Source organism: Odontomachus brunneus, unplaced genomic scaffold (assembly GCF_010583005.1).
Source record: "Odontomachus brunneus isolate Ranch 3 - 2012 unplaced genomic scaffold, Obru_v1 Obru_scaffold_015, whole genome shotgun sequence".
Lineage (NCBI taxonomy): Eukaryota > Metazoa > Arthropoda > Insecta > Hymenoptera > Formicidae > Odontomachus > Odontomachus brunneus.
In genome coordinates, this window is record NW_022639465.1 from 2,463,225 (window position 1) to 2,483,581 (window position 20,357).

The following is a 20,357-nucleotide window of genomic DNA, read 5'->3' on the forward strand; positions in this document are numbered from 1 at the left end:
ATGAAGGGTACAACATCGCCAATTCCGACGGAGCGAGTTTTATCATTGCTGTCGCACCTGTCTCTCTTCGCAATGCCATATACCTAGGATTGTTACGCCGCATGAAAGTGGAATGTGCATCGAATTCATCACGCACGAAGTATCAGATCTCGTAAAGCACTTTCCGCAGACCGTGTGGTAAGAAAACCGATTGTGTCCTATGAAAGAATACATTTTGAGAGAATACTTTCGCGCGCGCCTCGATATCGAGCGCGAGGCGGCTTTTCGAGGAATCTGAACGAATTACGCAAATTATACGGGGACAAAAGAATACTCGTAGAGGAACTCTCTGCCAGAGACGATCGGGCAATAGGATGTCGACTCGGTTCTTCTCACTCCCGGTTTCTCGTGACGGAGAATTCGCTTCGTCTCACGAGAAATCTTGAAACGGATCGGCGCCGCGGAACCGAAACGATCAACGCGTCGGTCGCTTCGGCTTCGAGAGATTTGCCGTACATAAAGCAGAAAAGGAGACGACCGCACTTTTCGTTTTATAATCGCTCTAGCGAATGTATGTTTGTACACACACATACACACACATTCTATACTTTGCATGTAAGTAATGCCTATTTTCCAAAGATATACGTATGAAACACACACTTTCACAATCACTGAGTTACACGCGCGGGCGACTGAAATCTCCCTTCTTCCTTGCGCTTTCGCTCCGACGATGTTCTCCGCGCGCGTTCCTGTCATCCCTCGACGCTTTCTGACATAACCGTCGAGGTATCACAGGAACGTACTGTCGCCGTAACAAACCGTCGCCCGTCAACGTCGTCGGGGTGACAATCGGAGAAAGTGTGCACACACACGATTTTGTTTTGCCTACTCAGGTTCCGCCATTTCCAGGAAGCTGAGACTCGACAACACGGCAACACGGTCAGCTAGTGTCGATCAACCGCGAATAATCCTGAAGGTATCTCCCGCGAGATACTCTGGAAGTCATTGAGCGGTCTCAGGACTTTGCTTTACAAGTTTCTTTCGTGTTTTTTCTTGTATTTTCTGAAATCTACGCGGTTATATTATTGGCACTGATCAACGTTGCCGCCATCAGTCTCGCGACACTTGGAACGTTAACGAACATCCCTCTACCGTACGGTGTCGCTCTCGCAGCGGTACTATCTACGAAATAGCACTCACATACGAATCCTGAATCATCGCAACTCAAAACGGCGTATGCACACACACACAGATGTACGGTACAATTTCGCAAGAAAGACAAATGATATCGTGAGAAAATGTTGATCACAAAAAAGAATGTCGTAAAGATTATGCCGTTCGTTGGTGTCACGCATCAAACACCGTTCTTTTACCGTAAATTTATTCCTTGATCCAGCTCCGACCGAAAGAGATTTCTATCCCTTTCTTTTTTCTTTACTTTTCTCAAGACTCGTCCCTTTCTCTTAGGAATGTTTTGAGGCTGTTTCGGCTTTCAAAGTAAAACGGTTGAAGAACGGTTGAATTCGCTCGATCGGAGTCTGGATTGAATGTCGGTGAAATCGTAGATCCTTACGCTTCACTAATGTATTCGACGGACCAAAGGGATACGTCATGATCCGTGGATACAACAGCCGGCAACTGGATCGCAGGAGGGCGCTCTCGTTTCTCTCTTTCTCTCTGATCTTCGATCGAGCCGTCCTGCCGTTCGATGCGCTTCGTGTGCTCCATTCACAATACTGCGATGTTATTCTTTTTCATTTAGTATAAAAGTCTCATCCGGTTGTCATCAATTGTACGTAGGCAATTCGAAATTCAGTACACACATCACGGGTACACACTCGACTACTAGACTTGACATGTGTACTTAATGAGGAATCCTTAACGATTAATCCTTACGCGTATTATTATATGTGATGCTTATGAGTTTATGAGCTACCATACTAAAAGAAAAAACATACACCACTGAAAGATTATATCCTTATATCTGCGATCACGCGTTTACAGCTTACACTCGGATCGCTGAAAGCTACGTTTGCACTGTGCATACGCTTAGTGGAGATGTAATGTTTCGTGGCATGGGAGCAATATTCGTACGATACGCGTCACTCTACTCTTCCGTTGTAATAAAAATTCCTAACGTCTGCTCCGTTCTACGGTCTTTTCCATTAGTATGTAATCTCTTTCTCTCTCTTTCTCCTCCTCTCTCTCTCTCTTTCTTTCTCACGCGCAAACACGCATATACATGCGCACACACATATATTCTTCTTTCTCTCTTCACATGTATTCTTCTTTCTCTCTTCGCATATATTCTTCTTTCTCTCTTTACATGTACTCTTCTTTCTCTCTTTTTCTCTCACACACATTCATCAGGCATCATTACACCACCACCCATATACAAGTAGTGAAGCACATTAAAAACATAGCAATAAGCTAAGTATTATGTAAGTATATTGGAAAACTTCCACTAATTCTATGCAAAGTATAGTTTGTAGAATACCGTTCATTAAAACTAGTATTTACGATAATAGTAAGACGATATTTTTGGCCTTTTTCTCTTTTTTTTTTTTCTTAATTCTTTTACTCAAGAATCATCATCATTATCATCATCTCTCCATCGGAGCACAGCTTTGCCTGCGCTCGGACAGGTTCACTCTCCGTATAAGCACGTGCGCACAAAACCGAAAGAAAACGACCGGAGCGTTATCTGAGCGCGATCCTGCGCCCTCATCCTTCCTCGTTTTGTTTCGTATAAAGCGGCCGTTCTGATCAGCAATCAGAATTGAGGTACATACATCGTAGATATAGCGTGTGCTTTTTTTGTTTTTCTTTGTAACCCCTTCTCGAATGTTCACGCTATTCGGATAAATTACATCGTAGAATCGTTAAATTATAGATGAGCTCAACTCACTTATGCCCTGCCGTGTCACATCGAAATGACTGAAACAAATCAAAATTATCATCTCTGCCGTTTCGTCGCGCGGAACGCATCGCTTCGTTCCAAACGTCGTGCAAACGTGCGTCGATCGTGCGTACCCGCGCGTGAATCTGTCAAAGCACAATCCGTTCAACGAACGTTTTGTGGGGCATATCGTGCAATGTATGTTTTGCATGTATGTATGTAGATTTATCTGAGATTAGCTAAAATCTACTTGAAACTGGATCAAGAATTTCAATAACTTTCACCATATCCTCCGTGCTATTATATGCACTGTAACCGGCGCGAGTGATTTGACAAATTCGACGCGCGCAACACCTGACGCGAAACACCCGTCACAATAAGAATTTAGCCAGCTGCAACTAATCAACATTCCCGCTCTCGACTAATGCCTCGGATCAATGAATGATTTTTGCATGTGACAAGTCGAGACTGATGCTATCTCGCAGATCTTTTAAGATTCACTGATCGTGACTACGGAACGTCGTTCGTGGCGGCGAATATATCCAGATTTTCCCGTTCGATGCAGCGCCGAAGAATCGCGAGCAGATGATAGTCTGACTCGATTTTTACTTGTTGAAACGCGACGGTCGCCTCAAGTGTGGTATCAGCTCTGTCCTCACAGTTCTGGCGTAATTGGATGCAGCGTACTGATCGGTCACCGCGATCGGGCTCTGCAGACTCTGGATGAACATCGACGAGTCTTGTATCTGACCTACTCCTGCCGTCTGATACTGGTATTGGCTGTTCGTCATATCCGCGGTCGGATAATGATTCGGCTGGACGAACTGCGGCGGGTTCTCGTACTGCGGGTACGGGATAGAGCTCTCCGTGGAGAACTGCGGCATCACCGGATTCACGTTGACCGGTGTGGTAGCGAAGCTGCTGGGGTCGTAGGTCTGATACTGATTCAACTGGCTCAACTGTGTGGTGTTGTACGGCGGCGACTGCGGGAACTGCGCGGTATCGGAGAACAGTACACTCGTGACCGTCGGCTGCGGGAAGGGATCCGATCTGGGATACGGCGAAATGCTGGCCGTAACCGCGTTGTTCAGATTCTGTACACTTGGTATACTGGCGATCGAAGAAGTGCCGTATCCGTGAAACGTCTGCCGGCCGTGCTGATCCAGGTCCTTCACGCCGCTCTGCAGCGAGCTCATGACATTGAGCTTCGACTTGGCGAGCGAGCCAACCGTCTCGCTATGTTTGGTCCGCGCATCCGTCAGCAGCGGATGCCGGACATTCACGATGCTTTGCGGTGCGCGCAGCGGCGGGAAATTGGTCGGCGCCATCTTCGACGTCGAGCTTTGCTGTTCCAATGCTTTGCGCGCTACCGCGAAAGCACTGTTGTCATTCCGAGACACGGCTCCGGACTGATACGACGTGCTGGACGGCGTGTGATTCTCACGGTGCAGAGCGGACGCAGACGCGGACGTGGATGCCGATGTTGACGCCGACGACGATGACTGCGTTGCGAACCTCAACGGCAGATTGGCAGCGCTCATTGACGTGCCGCTGCCGCTGTTCCTACTCTTGTAATCCGGATTATTGACGGACACCTCCTTGTAATCCGATTGAATAGGATAATTGTTGATGCTCGAATCCGCTTCACCCGGAAACTTCTTCGCGGCGTAATCCTTCGGCTTGATCGGATTCTCGTGCGCAACACTGTTGACGCAAGTGCTGATAGCTCGCATGCTACTGAACGTAGAACTGGAGTGCTGTTTCGCGCTGACGATCGACGCGTTTTTCGTCGTGTGCTGTTCGCTCGAATTGAAATTACCGTCATTATTACCGTTACTTTTCTTCGACGAGTTAATTTTACCGGCGGTGATCGAATTGGCGGACGTCGCGATTGCGAAAGTGGCATCTTTGCTCGTTGTTGTCCTGATCGACAGTTTGGACGCTCTACCCTTGTTGCTGATGTGGTCTAGCTTCTGTCCACTTTTCCTTCTATTAGAGATCTGGCTGTTAGATGATAATATCTTGACGTTCATATTGTTATTCTGATTTTTCGATGCCAAATTACGGTGGGGCTTGCAATTGATGGTGACAGCTGGCAGGAGCGAAGCGCTGGCTCACTTCTTGGTCATGATTTTGAGATATTCCAGAGCATTTTGAGCAGCACTGGCTTGAGCATCTTTACTAGTCACGCCGCAACCATAGCAAACTGCTACTGGCAGGGTAGACAGTTGCACAAGGCACTGGAATTTACCTTTGAAATAAAATAATATTGTTTAAGTCTAACATGATATTTTATTTAATTTTGTTTTGTAATAATTCACTGTATGATTTTTGTTATGATTTATAATAATGTAATATACGATACATGTAAATATCACATGTATAGAAATTATAGATATCAACACATGTGTGAAAATGAAGATATGTTATTATCTAAGGTCACAGATATCACAAGCAATGATAAAACAATATTGACTTTGAGCATAGCTGTGAAGGAGGGAGCAGTATGTACAAGATAACCTAGTTGTGTGTAACATGGCTGTATCACCAGCTAAGAGTGCTTTAAGAAGTAAAATAAAAAATATCCTTAAAAATATTAGCTCAGAAGAGAAAAAAACACAGTCCGCGAAAATACTTGAAAAGGTGAATATAGCAAGTATGAATAAAACAATAATTTGGGCTTAAATCTTCTGGAGAGGTTATGTACACTAATTGCAAACTATATAATGTAGTTGTAATTCATAATATATACAACAGCACATCATTTCTTTACAATTGTGTATTTTTAAGCATCCGAGATATATTTTAGTATATTATCTGCTTAATGAGTAGCACAAGTATGCGAAGATGCATCCTAATACAATAAAAATTTCTTCAGTATATAAAAAAAAAGTCATCTGAAGTCATGAAAATTGCGACCATATTGCAGCAATATTTGTGAAAAAAATTGCTACTTGTTTTGCCGGAAATAGAACAAAATTAATCCGAAATTATTGTAAAAATAAAAACTAAGTGTTTTCGTTAAAATTATGGCGTAATACACGGATATTTCTTAAAACAAGTATATTTTACATTATGCTGTTACAATAGCATCATAAAGTGTACATTAGATATTTGCATGCTATGCTTAGCATTTCTGTCTATGTAAGCATATTATGATACTTTTGTTTTCTCCTTTGTTAAAATATGAAATTTAAATGTACTTATTTTAACATATTTAAGTAAAAATAATACAATTTAACATGACTATAGAAAAAATTAGTGGTATTAACAAAATTACTGCTATTTACAGTTACGTGCATTGAAGCAATATCAAGATAGCAAGAGAATTTCAGTATACCTAAGTACTGACGATGAAATTGATACCGTACCAATTTTAAAAGACATATTTGATATGAAGAAAGAGGCTTTTGTACCACGATACCATGGAAAAAATATGGAAATGGTAAAACTGAAATCAATGAATGATTATGAGACACTACCATTAACAAAGTGGAACATTAAACAGCCAAGCATTACCGAGTGCCGTGAAAACGCTTTGGAAACAGGTAATCTTGCAATTTAATAAAACAGTAATTACTAAGGATACAATGTTACTGTAATTAATGAAAATACGAATATAATGAATAAATGTAGGAGAATAAGCTATAAAGTTAATCGTTAAATTTAATATAATATTTTTGGCCTATAAGAGCAAATCGCAGGATTTTTTGCGTGACTAATTTCTTTCTCGGTAGGTTAAAATCGCAGGATATTTTGCGTGACTAATTTCTTTCTCGGTAGGTTAATAATGTCTTGCGATATATCGTACGTGCCGGAATTTTCCCTATTCTTACGTACGTTGGGCAATTTCGTTATCGTTTTACGTTTATTTTAAATTTTGATCGTTAAAATTTCTTAGTGAATATCTTATTAATCAATAATTGATTTGCCTTTACTAATATTCCCGAGATTTAGTAATTTAAGCTCTCTGAAAATTCTACTATAGGTGGATTAGATTTCATGATCTTGCCAGGAGTTGCTTTCACAATAAATGGTACGTTGTCACTGCCATATTGTTTACATACGTTTACATATGGTATTTTTACATACATATACGTCGTAACTTATCGCGAGAGATTATATATCTACATATGTTATTATTATTATTACTAGGAGACCGTTTAGGACATGGAATGGGATATTATGATGAATATTTGAGAAAATATTTTGAAGCACGAAATACAAGACCATATTTGGTTGCAGTGGGATTTAAAGAACAAATACAAGAAAATATACCAACTAACGAACAAGATGTGCCTGTTGACATTGTACTCAGTGGATAATAAATAAAATACTATACAAATGAAAAGATAAAAAAGATCGTAACTTTATTTTGCACGTGCATTACTATTACTAAAGCGAAATTATTATATAATAATGTAATATAGATGTAAACTCACCACTGATAGATTTTTCTTCAATATCAACATAAGTTACTTCAAACTGCTGCTCCGACGCGATTTCTTGTAAGAATTGTACCAAATTTACATCGCCATCGTTAAAACAAGTATTCTGAAACAAAATTAAAAGGATTCTCACATTATTCGCAAATTCTTTTGCATTTACTTACATTAATGTCTAGGTTTCATTAATGTTCCTATAATGTTCCATAATGATGTACAATCTTTCTAACTTATAGAAGAATACGAGAATCGGAATATTTTTGTTCTATTCAACTGATTGAAACAAATTGAATACACACCTGCAGTTGAAAAAGCTTAACACCTGTGGACGACTTGAGACTCTTGTGAAATTTCGAGACTTGGATACTATGAATTGTTGTCAGAGTCGAGATTTTGCTACCTTTCAGATCGGCATAACGGGCGCTCACGTTTGCATTTCTTTGCACAATCTATAACGGACAATTACACATAAGATAACATGTAAAGCTTGTGTAATAATATGTAAATCTTCCCTGATAATCATTTAAAGGCAATACTCGATCAATAATTGTTCCATGTCTACTTAGAAAAAAGGAAATGAAGTGGAAATGACCCAACACTGTATAATTACATCTATGACAGAGTATAGAATTACAGAAAAGTTGAACAGTGTCGCATAAATAATGGTCCGTTATAGATTAAAACAGATCGGAAAGATAGCTTATATTTAATATAAAATAGCGTTAAGTAAAAATCACTTCCACTTCGCTAAACTCATACACATACGCGTGCACGCGTGCGCGCGCGCGCACGCGCACACACACACATACACACACGCACACGCTGATTGTTAGTTCTTCGAGGTATCTTAGTATCACAATAATAAAATAATCATGATGATAAAGCATATATACAAGCTATTCTACAATTGCGCAAGCATGATCGTGAAGAACTGTCCAATCGGAGTGTTCACTGATTGCTTTACTCTGATTGATTATCGTAATTACCTACAATCATTTACGTGATTGTAGAACGGTTTTAATTCATACACAAATAGATTTACCAGTTGATGCGCTCATAGATGTAGTCTAATGAATAAGAACATAGATGTGTGAATTCTCACCTCATCTTCGTCAACAGTAGGAGCTTGATTATTCATATCGTGTAGTGCTTGCCACATCTTGTGAGCGGCATGCCTCTTCGCGACTTTTTTGCTTTTTCCTTGACCGACCTCGCGATACTTTAATATTGAACAAACGATTGTAAACTGTCTTTCGTGGGGTAAACCTTCTTCACCTTCCATTGTATATTTTGGTGGTGGCCAATGACGAGACATACACATTTCTTGTAAGGCTCCGATTGGGTTGTTCACTACTTTTTCCTCTCCGTATATTTGTAGTTCTTGTAAATTTTGCGAGCTGCGAAAGGAAACAAAATACCGAATAAATTCCAATTCCAATTCAGCATATACAGTTTTTATTTATAGATAATTTCAAATCTGCAGACCGTTAAGTCTGACAGGCAGAGCTAAACGATACTTACTCGGGCAAATTATTTGGGAGTGGAGATTCTGAGGATTCGGTATTTACTCCAATTAATTTGTCCAACACCGCTTTTGCGGCAGCGTGTTTCGCTTCCTTCTTGGATCTGCCAGTCCCCATTGCTGAAACAATTGGATCTACTAGAGTAGCTTTGTACTTATTGACTGATATCACACATTGCTCAGCCTATGGCAAACGATGTTGACTGTATGGTTAGTAAATCACTGTGCAAATTCATTATCTACTAAAAACTCACTAAAAATTTAAGAGTCAATGGACAGTAAATTTACAGTGATTTGTTAATCACACAGCTAACACACTTGCCAGAGGGATATATGATGATGTAATATAATACTGAAGAAAGTACATCATCTGCCATAGGCTTCATTGCTAAGAATAAGTATACGATGATTATACAAACCAACAACATCAGCAACAGTGACTCTGTAACGAAATGTAGGCTCGTGAATAGCGCCTTCAATTTGTACCAATTCGTATTTTGGTATTGTGCCTCTGCGGGAAAGTAATTCTTGAAGAACAGACACGGGCGTTTTGCTGGGTATCGCTTTCATTTCCATGCGTGCTGCCTCATGCAGAGGTAACTTCTCCAACATCATGGCATGGATAGATACACGCATTCTGTTGCGGCGATTGACATTATTTGAATGGTTAGGAACACCACCTACACCAGCCATCATATTAGGCCCAACTTGTGCTGCCTGATGCATTTCCTCCATTGTGATGTTCTGAAAGCAGAAATGTCAGCAGTTGCTCCAACATAGAAGAAAAGATTGCTAAATTTACATTGCTGAGCTTAGCAACTTTCAGACAGATATTTCATCTATGACAACTGAGTGGCATTTCATCTATGACAACTAAATGATAATGACATATGCTGCAGTCAGTTCACACAAATGACTAAAAAATATCGGACTATCCCGCTAGCATATGAAGTTTCAACGCTTACTTCAAAGTTTCGGTCGTGATAAAGAGATACTTATAGGACGTCAGCGTTCTACAAGCGGAACGTTCTAATGATCGGGGAATCGAGACGAGCTATCTGTGCGTCAGACGTGATGGAATCGCGTCTCACCGATAGAATCGCCGACGGATGACCGTCGTGAGGAACTGTGCGGACACCGGCATGGCCGCCATGATTGTTATAAAATCCATCGATTGACCGTAATAACGCTCGCGCGAGAAATAAGCATGGAATTCGCCGGCGCGAAGCTGCCGGCAGGTCGTCGCCGCGCGGATTTTCCGCGCGGCACGTAAACAAAGCGTCACACGGGAGCAATGACTGACAAATTATAACATTGACGGTGATTAGCCATGACCGGTCGCGCGGCATTATGTATATCGTTCGCTACGCGGTTCGACCCACGGTCAAAATCAGCGGACAAACACGCATCTTACTTACGGGTTTTAACGGGCGGCGTGCTGCGTGAACTTCAGCTGGCTCCTCGGCAGGCCAATTCCTATGCGAAAAGCGAATCCCGCTTTTTGTGATCGATCCAAGTCTCACAAAAAGCTTGATCCGTTTGACGACAGAAAAATGGTTCACTGGCTAGCGGAGAATCCCTTCCTCGTTCGCTGCTCTACGATAGTGTGCCTGAAGAGCGGCGCGTTCCGAAACTCTGCTCCGAGCAGCAGAGTTAAGTTATCGTCGCGTTCTAAAAGCTGCGATCGTGTGAGAGAGCGGTCGTGAACATAAGAGCCAATCGGAATGTTTTATTCACTGATGGCTTTATTTAGATTGTTGTTTTAATTATCTACAACTACTTACGAGGTTCGTTCGCCTTGTTTATACTTTTAAGGTCGAATTCTACAATCTCTAGTTAACTTAACTGACCGATTATTCCATTGGACTTGACTAATCGTATTTAGCGTTAAGAAGAGTTAATCAGAATTAACCAATCACTGTTGAGACTTAACCGGTAGTTAAAGTTAAACGGAACCTCAGAATATCCCTAGAATGTTCTCAGAAGTTCTTGTGGGAGCGGTGCACTTGGACACGGTGCATTTAGACACAGCCAATCACAGCACCGTGTACTTAAAGACATTTATAGGGTCCCTTGGAACAGCGACTTGTGATTGGACTGTGTCCAATTGCCCCGTGTCCAACTGATATACACCCAGTTCTTGTGCTGTCTGGGGCTACGTTCCGAAATTCACTGAAAGTACTGAAATTCTATAGTATACGTAACATGAACTATAGATTTTCAGTACTGGCAGTGAATTTCGGAACGCAGCCAGGGTAGTAACACTGTTCGGGAAAATTCAGAGAATAATTTTCAGCAAGAGAGCCCACACAGCAGAAATGTCCCAAATACATTATAGGGATATCTTGAAGATATCGCATATCTCAAATATATCTTTAGGATATCCTTATGATATATTTTTGACACCTCTGCTGTATGAGAGGTTACATTTTTATAAACGAAGAATAATATCACAAAATTAGAACGTGCCAAATCTTCATTTTTTCCAATAAAATCAGTAATTACAAATACTGTTTACGAATGAATAGATATATTTTTCGTTGGATTTCTTTTTGTATATTTACATATAACACAGGTATGCATTTTTACTTTCAAGAGGGGTTCTCTCTCTCTCTCTCTCTCTCTCTCTCTCTCGATATGGTTTCAGGCGGCCAAAAGGCGTACCCCCAACACCACTCAACGCAAGAGGGGTTCTGAAAGGTTATCGGTCTTATGGCTCCTGCCCACAGGACGCGACAACGCTTGCCGCGCGGCGGAAGTCGCGTAACAGTCAATCAATATGTTGTTTTTTGTGAGAGTTACAAGATTATTACGAAAAGCAACATTTTGATTGGCTATCGCACGAACTTCCGCCGCGCAAACGTTGCTGCATCCTATGGGCAGGAGCCATTACTTGGGTTTCCTCCACTTTTCTCCTGTTTTGATACGTTGTGCACATGTACGAAGGGTAAAGTTGCACTCATTCTCTATCTCATACAATTCTGTTAGGGACACAGTTTCCTTGTCTATCAAACTAAATATCATTAAGGCTCTCTTATTGAAAAGTCTAAATTGTAATAAATATACGGCGAATAAGAGCCAAATGCTGGATGTTAGTGCAATTATATACGATGGGGAAAATAATAATGTTTGTAGTGTCAGACGTACGTGCCGAATAGGATTTCCGGACTTTTTTTAACGTACGCGGTGAATCTACCTTCCATTCACAAACCAAACCTAAATCCCCTAATATTTTTTTAAATAGTAATTTAATTTTAAATAGTAGTTTAATTTAATTATAATTATTAAAAACCTCCTTTCTCTTTTTTTTCATTTTAGATGTTTTTAGCGCGTATTGATTCCATTATTAAGTTGCGAAAAAATAATTAAATTATATTGGGAGTACAAATAAGTTTCCGCCGTTTGACAAAAGATGGCCCCACCAATAAGTTATGGTTGAAATTGTCAGATATAAAACATCATATCGTAAGGTTGGACATCTGGCAACACCATAACCTTGAAATATTAGCGATTGTGTATCAGCATCACATAATTTTTTTCGTGCGAAAATGTCGAGTTTTGAGCCGAATAAGCGTCATTTGCGGAAGCTTTTGATTTACTTCTGTTCAGAACTCATGAAAATGTTACTTGTGTGTGTATGTATGTGGGTATAATGGAAAATATATTTTGGTAATTGGTATAATGTCAATGATGATGGTCTTATATGCATGTTGCTGCTATTATTCTCGCGCTATAACCTGTTTCCCCGTGTTGGGTTGTACACTCCTTGTCTCTATTAGAAGTCTGAGATGAGGAGCCAAAGCGCCTGCATGAGGGCGCTGCGAAAAGGAGAAAGGAAAGTTAGGTCGTCTCTCTCGACGGTGGTGTGTGGCCATATTGCTTCTCTCGTCAAAAGGGGAGCAGCGAAGACAGAGCAAAGAGAGGTGTTTGAGTCGGAGTGCCGGGTGTTTGGGATCATTTCCCATTGTCCAAGTGCGGAAGCGGGATGACAGCATCGAGCCGCAATTTGAGAGGCCCCGATTTGAGAACGGGGATCGCCGTATTGCGTAGTGATACGGATCGTCGCTAGACCAAAGGTGACGTCAGTGAGAGCGTTCGTTGATACGTGTGGTAAGTTTTACTTTTGGTGACCTCACACCGAGGATGAGTAACGCCGGCTCGCACCAGTTTCGTCAGTGAGCAGTAAATAGCTGTTTGGTACACATATGTGGAACCATGCAATTGAGATATGGTTGATATCCGCACAGAGGTGGTTAGCTTTACAACTGATGACCTACGTGCTGGGCAACAAACGGACAAGCGCTCCGCCTTTTTTTTGCATAATACGGTTGACCCTTTCGAAAGGAACTCTGATAACTGTGTTCGACTATCGGCTCGGAGATCATAAGATCGGCTTAGGATAGAGAACGGCGACTATGATAAAACTCAAGTCGCTGAGAGGACTTGTCAGAAGGACAAGTCATAGAAACGACTTATAGCTAATATGAACTCTGACGGCATTGTTTCATATTACGCATAAGAACCTAAAGTAAGAGGTTCATTACGTCATTATCGGGAAGCTAAAGTAAGAGGTTCATCACATTGTTAATCACTTTAATTACAAGTCCACATGGTTTATAATGTTTTACTCTATAAGGAAGATCAATAAAGAAAGAAGAAAATCGACCTGTTCTATAAAACGCAGTTGAAGATGCATCTGAGGAAGCGGTCGACTCGATATCTCGGCATATTTTAAGTACCCGCATTGAGGTGCTCGAAGCTAATTGGCACAAGTTTCAGACCGAGCATGAAAAAATATGCCAAACGAGTTTTGATAGCTTGGAACAAGAGCCCTACATGAAGCACAAAATATATGAGCGTTGCCAAGAGTTTTATGTACAAGCAAAGGCCGCATTGCTCGAACGACAAGAAGCGTTCGAAGCCACTACTTTTTCGTCACGTTCTTCAGAAATTATAGCCTCAACTGCCTCAAGCTCGCAACATATCAAGTGCCGAAGAACATTACCAAATATTGGTTTGCCTACGTTCTCCGGCGACTACCACGCCTGGAGATCGTTTCATGATTTGTTTATGTCTATGGTGGGAAACAACGAGGACATATCTAATGTGGAGAAAATGCACTACTTAAAGACATACCTCTCAGGTGATGCGGCGAAGTTGGTGGTTAACTTGAAGATTTCCGAATCATTTTCGAGGGCATGGAAACTGCTAACCTCTCGTTATGAGAACAAGCGAGTGTTAATATCGGCACAGCTAGACAATCTGTTTAGCTTGAAGCCTCTCGTTATGAGAATAAGCGAGTGTTAATATCGGCACAGCTAGACAATCTGTTTAGCTTGAAGCCTCTCGTTATGAGAATAAGCGAGTGTTAATATCGGCACAGCTAGACAATCTGTTTAGCTTGAAGCCTATTAAGTCTAAATCAGCAAAGGATTTAAATACGATGCTCGCCACAGTCATTGAGTGTTTGGGTGCACTTCAAGCATTGGGATGCCACACCGAAGAATGGGATCCGCTCCTGATCCATCAATTGACGCGTCTACTAGACGAGAAAACGCGAGAGGCCTGGGAAGTAAATCTTGGAGCGTCAAGAACCTATCCTACCTTTTCCCAATTTGAGGAATTCGTGATTGGGCATATAAGAGCCTGGGAAAGTTTGGCTACGACATCATGCAGATTCCCAACGGATAAAAATGACCCGGGTTCATTGGTAAATTAAGCAAGCCTGATATAAGATCTCGGAGTTTGGTAGCGGTGACCCCGATTGCAGGAGGTAGCGTTGAATGTCAGCTATGTAAGTCCGCCCATTTTTTATCTGCCTATCCTTCCTATCTTTCGTTACCTAGTGATAAGCGCAAGCGCACGATAATCAAACTAAATCTTTGTTTCAATTGCCTAAAAAATCATGCTGTAAGACAATGCCAGAGTCCCCGCCGTTGCAAAAGATGTAGACAAAGACATCATACAACGATTCATGATGTGAACCAACCACGTTCAAAATCGTCCGTTAACGTAGAAGCAAAACATTTGGAATCGGGTTCTGCGACCTCTCTCCCGTCGGCGTCCGGTCCCGCATGACTAGAAGCATCACTTTCGTGTTTTACTGAGTCTGATTTGGCCTCTCATCCTGTATCATTACTGGCAACATGCCAATTAAAGGTAACTGAGTTGGATGGAAGTGTCAGATTCATCCGTGCACTAATAGATCCCGGGTCCGAGTTATCATTCATCGAAGAGGAGTTGGTTTTCTTGCTCGGTTTAACTCGTAAATCCGCTTCGATTCCATTAGTAGGAATAGGCGGAACTCATTCTGGACGCACACGAGGCGTTATCAACATTAAAATTCATTCTATACATGATGATTCCATTTTTTATCTATTGAAAGCGTATATTCTCCCACGCTTAATCTTTAAAATACCGTCGGTAGAGGTATCGCGTGATGCATGGAGTCATCTCCATGATCTTTAGTTAGCCGATCCTAATTTCAACAAACCTGGGTCAGTTAAAATAATTATTGGGGCAGATTTAGTCGGCCAGATCATTAAACCGGAATTGATACGAGATAATTCCTCGTCGCTCGTTGCACAATCAACTATGTTCGGATGGATAGTTTCGGGACCGATTTCGAGTCATGGGGAAAGAGAGGTTCAAACTTATCATTGTGCATATGATCGCGATCTTTAAAGTCTTCTCACTCGGTTTTGGAAACAAGAAAAGGTTATAACGTCGTCCTCTTCGCCAATGAAGTGCGACTATAGCGAAGAGTATTTCTCATCCACTACCTTTCGAAATAAAGACGGTCGTTATATCGTGAGATTGTCATTAAAATCGCCTGCTACTATGTTAAGGGATTCTAGGTCGACCGCGTTCAGATGTTTAGAACGTTTACGACGGAAATTCGAACGAGAACCAAGCTATTGTAAGCTTTACACCGAATTTATGCAAGAATACGAGTTATTAGGTCATATGGTTCCTGTGCCAAATGAAGAAGTTAATTGTTCGCCTGCATATTATTTACCACACCATGGCGTATTACGCGAAAATAGTCAATCAACGAAGCTTCGCGTTGTTTTTAACGGGTCGAGTCTCTCTAGTAATGGCAAGTCATTAAATGACATTTTGTATGCTGGAGAAAAGTTACAAACCGAAATTTTTGACGTGCTACTTTCGTTTCGTGCACACCGATATGTATTTTCGACAGACATAGTAAAAATGTATCGACAGATACACCCGGACGATCAAAATTTACAGCGCATTTTTTGGTTCGATTCTAACAATCAGATACGCCCATATTGGTTGACAACGGTGACTTATGGGCTTAATTGTGCTTTATTTCTGGCGCTCAGGGTCCTTAAACAGCTTATAGAAGACGACGGTCGTCAATACAAGAAAGTGGTTCCTTCACTAACAAAAGCGCGATACGTAGACGATATTTTCGGTGGGGCTGACTCAGTGGAGGAAGCTAAAGAAGTAATAGAGTGCGTGAGCTCTGCATGGCGGGCGGTTTCCCGCTGCAAAAGTGGAGCACAAACAGTCGAGACTTGTTACTGTATTTGTCCTTAATACCTGATCATAACGCTCTCACAGTAGAATTTGAATCTTCACGAGTGAAAGTATTAGGTCTATGCTGGCAGCCAGAGAATGATATTTTTAAATTTACGTCTATTCCGTCTCACAAGCACAATGTCACGAAACGATCTATTTTATCCGAAATAGCTCAAATGTACGATCCACTGGGTTTTATTTCCCCTATTACAATTCGTGCAAAAATTTTAATTCAAGATCTTTGGTTAGCCAAGCTTGATTGGGACGAACCTTTATCTGTTGAGTTGCAATCCAAATGGGTTAACTTTCGAAATGAGTTACCCGCGCTAAATAGGTTAACCATCCCAAGGTGGCTTCACATTACCTCAACCGCTCGTTCAGTTGAAATCCACGGATTCTCCGACGCATCGCAGCTAGCAATGGCAGCCGTAGTTTATATTAGAGTCAAAGATAGCTCAAACAATATTCAAATAAGTTTGGTCTGCGCAAAAACCAAGGTAGCCCCGTTGAAACGCCTCACAATCCCACGCCTTGAGCTGAACGCAGCGCTCATGTTAGCCCGTCTTGTGGAGAATACGAAGCGCATATTAGATCTGTCAGAAAGTTCGGTTGTTCTGTGGACGGATTCTTCGGTAGCACTCTACTGGATTTTTTCTAATCTGAACAAATGGAAGGATTACGTTTGTAATAGAGTCACTACGATACAGGCAACAGTTCCCTCCGCCACTTGGCGATTTGTCCCTGGTAGTGATAACCCTGCCGATTGTGCAACCAGAGGATTGAATGTTCGTCAACTCAAGCAACATTCATTATGGTGGTCAGGACCATCGTGGTTACGACGGTTTTCAGATGACTGGCCTAAACTTAATGACATCCCGGCGTTAGATATAAAAATAGAAGAAAGGTCGAGCCACGTTCTCACATCAATGAGCCGCCCCAAAAACTTCCTTTGGGATCTAGTAAATCGATACTCATCAATCACGCGATTATTGAGAATCACTGCTCTGTGCAGGCGCGCCGTCGATCGGTTCAAGAATGCGAAAAAAAATTCTCCCGCAGGTCCGCTGACTCCGTCCGAAATTCAACAAAGTTGCTTTTTTTGGATACGTCAAGTTCAGCGGGTTTATTTTGATTGGGAGATTGAAATCTTAATGAAGGGTGAACAGTTACCGAGGTCCAACTCCTTGACCAAACTTACTCCGTTCATTGACAAAAATTGCATCCTCAGAGTCGGAGGGCGATTGCAGCAGGCCGAATTGGAATACGATGTTAAGCATCCTTGCATTTTGCCTCGGCTTTCTACGTTTACAAGCTTGGTAATAGCTGATGCTCATATCAAAACTTTGCACGGCGGGACTCAGGTGACTCTGGCTTATACGCGACAATTATATTGGATAATTGGAGGACGAGCTCCAATTCGTTCGTTCATCTTACGGTGGATTAAATATCGTCTAGATCTAGATATCGTCAAAATCGAGCCAAACAATTAATGGGACAACTCCCAATGACACGGGTCACACCATCTCGCCCTTTTTTGAATACCGGAGTGGATTATGCCGGGCCCATCTCCATAAAGACTTGGAGAGGGCAAAGATCTACAAAGGTTACTTAGCCATTTTTGTTTGTCTCTCGATATCCGCGGTTCATATTGAAATTGTCACTGACTATACGACTGAAGCTTTGATTGCGGCGTATAAAAGATTTACGTCACGACGCGGTATTTGTGCGACGTTATCAAGCGACTGCAGAACTAATTTTGTCGGGGCGAACAAAGAGCTACGACGAATGTTCAGTGTTGCCTCCGAAGAGGTAAAGGAGTTAACCGCGTCCTTAGCTGATCACAAGGAACTTTATGGAGATTTAATCCACCATCAGCTCCTCATTTCGGAGGAAAATGGGAGGCTGCTGTCAAGTCGACTAAATACCATCTTTGTCGTATTATCGGGGATACCACTCTCACGTACGAAGAGTTAGCAACACTTATGGCCCAAATTGAAGCAGTGTTGAACTCAAGATCTCTCTGTTCAATGTCAGAAGACGCCGACGACTACACGGCATTGACGCCAGGACATTTTCTCATTGGAGAAGCGCCAATCGCTATACCCGAACCCAACCTAAGCGAGTTGCCAATTTCAAGGCTTTCCCGATGGCAACTTGTTCAGCAAAAGGTTGAACAATTCTGGAAACGATGGAAAACGGAATGCCTACAGCGTTACCAATCGGTAGCCAAATGGCATCACAGCTTTAACCAAATCAAAGAGGGTTCCCTGGTACTTCTTGTTGACGAGCGATATCCACCAACAAAGTGGCCGCTAGCACGGGTCATAAAGTTACATCCAGGTCCGGACGGGTTGACTAGAGTCGTCACTCTCCGTACATCGACAGCGATGTTTAAGAGACCCATTACGAAAGTCTGCGTTTTACCTATAGATACAAAACTTGATAGATTCGGAAACTCTGTTCCGGAAGGCGGGTGGAATAATGTTCAGAACTCATGAAAATGTTACTTGTGTGTGTATGTATGTGGGTATAATGGAAAATATATTTTGGTAATTGGTATAATGTCAATGATGATGCTCTTATATGCATGTTGCTGCTATTATTATCGCGCTATAACCTGTTTTCCCGTGTTGGGTTGTACACGCACCGGCGTTAATGCCGTCCGAATATCCGTGTGACTCGCACACGATAACGCGTCACTCATACACTGCTGCGTGTAGGTGAGCCATGAGCAGCACGGAGTGGCGGAGGGAGCTAGCGGTATACGATCGTCGGACGCTTGGAGAGGGAATAGCGGTGGGAGTCGCGGCGATCTTCCATCCTCTATCGCAAACGTAAGAACGAGAGAAATAGCATTATAAGACGTCTGGACAGAAATGCCGTCCTAAAATACGTGTGACACACACTAAGAAAACGCTTGACTCACACTGTCTCGTCTATACGTGAGCAATACGCGGTGTCCCGACGACTGTTTCGCTCGCTCGAACGTTCATGCATTTTTCATTGTTAGCAAGGAAATTACTGTAATGTAAAAATCTTGGGGAAAGGTTTTTAGGAGGCTTTGACAAATGCTTCTTAATAGCTACTCTTGAAAAAAAAATAAATATTAGATTTATTTTAATATAGAATTCTGAACCAACATAGAATATGTTGCAACAATATAACGTTTGTGTAGGTTGTCGATCGAAGAAGAGTATTTTTAATTTTATTGTTGCATAAACACGCGAGATATAATTATTTCATATTTTATGCGTTCGAGTATCGTTCCATCGTTATAAAATTTGGTGACTCTAAAAAGGGCCGATTTTTGCGCCTGTTTCAAATAATTATTGTTCCTTATTACTATGGATACAAAAATGCGACCCGTTTCTACTATTGACTATCGACCTCAACTGCTTCGACACAAAAATCGGCCCTTCTCAGGGCCACCAAATTTTATAACGATGGAACGATACTCGAACGCATAAAATATGAAATAATTATATCTCGCGTGTTTATGCAACAATAAAATTAAAAATACTCTTCTTCGATCGACAACCTACACAAACGTTATATTGTTGCAACATATTCTATGTTGGTTAAAATAATTCTATTAAAATAAATCTAATATTTATTTTTTTTTCAAGAGTAGCTATTAAGAAGCATTTGTCAAAGCCTCCTAAAAACCTTTCCCCAAGATTTTTACATTACAGTAATTTCCTTGCTAACAATGAAAAATGCATGAACGTTCGAGCGAGCGAAACAGTCGTCGGGACACCGCGTATTGCTCACGTATAGACGAGACAGTGTGAGTCAAGCGTTTTCTTAGTGTGTGTCACACGTATTTTAGGACGGCATTTCTGTCCAGACGTCTTATAATGCTATTTCTCTCGTTCTTACGTTTGCGATAGAGGATGGAAGATCGCCGCGACTCCCACCACTATTCCCTCTCCAAGCGTCCGACGATCGTATACCGCTAGCTCCCTCC

The 20,357-nt window shown here is 41.6% G+C and overlaps 3 protein-coding genes across 6 annotated transcripts; 1 reads left to right on the forward strand and 2 right to left on the reverse strand.

Moving 5' to 3' along the window:
- Window positions 1-1,027: 1,027 nt before the first annotated feature.
- LOC116841469 (platelet binding protein GspB-like) lies at window positions 1,028-4,944 on the reverse strand. Its single transcript, XM_032809441.1, has one exon. The coding sequence runs from the start codon at window positions 4,909-4,911 to the stop codon at window positions 3,484-3,486; it is 1,428 nt and encodes a 475-aa protein (XP_032665332.1). The 5' UTR covers window positions 4,912-4,944; the 3' UTR covers window positions 1,028-3,483.
- A 13-nt stretch (window positions 4,945-4,957) lies between these two features.
- Window positions 4,958-10,489, reverse strand: LOC116841470 (interferon-inducible double-stranded RNA-dependent protein kinase activator A homolog). Of its 4 annotated transcripts, none has more exons than XM_032809443.1 (7): window positions 10,264-10,485; window positions 9,265-9,589; window positions 8,845-8,965; window positions 8,426-8,720; window positions 7,623-7,772; window positions 7,321-7,432; window positions 4,958-5,129 (listed from the first exon to the last, which is right to left on the reverse strand). In XM_032809443.1, exons 2-7 carry the CDS (start codon window positions 9,578-9,580, stop codon window positions 4,993-4,995), a joined length of 1,131 nt encoding a protein of 376 aa, XP_032665334.1. In that variant the 5' UTR covers window positions 9,581-9,589; window positions 10,264-10,485; the 3' UTR covers window positions 4,958-4,992. The 4 variants fall into 4 exon arrangements, with proteins under 4 accessions (XP_032665334.1, XP_032665333.1, XP_032665337.1 ...); XM_032809442.1 differs by having other exon boundaries at window positions 8,845-8,980; window positions 10,264-10,484; XM_032809446.1 differs by lacking the exon at window positions 7,623-7,772 and having other exon boundaries at window positions 10,264-10,489.
- On the forward strand, window positions 5,348-7,241 carry LOC116841471 (5-formyltetrahydrofolate cyclo-ligase). Its single transcript, XM_032809447.1, has 4 exons — window positions 5,348-5,521; window positions 6,171-6,426; window positions 6,867-6,914; window positions 7,034-7,241. Exons 1-4 carry the CDS (start codon window positions 5,414-5,416, stop codon window positions 7,201-7,203), a joined length of 582 nt encoding a protein of 193 aa, XP_032665338.1. The 5' UTR covers window positions 5,348-5,413; the 3' UTR covers window positions 7,204-7,241.
- Window positions 10,490-20,357: the final 9,868 nt, after the last annotated feature.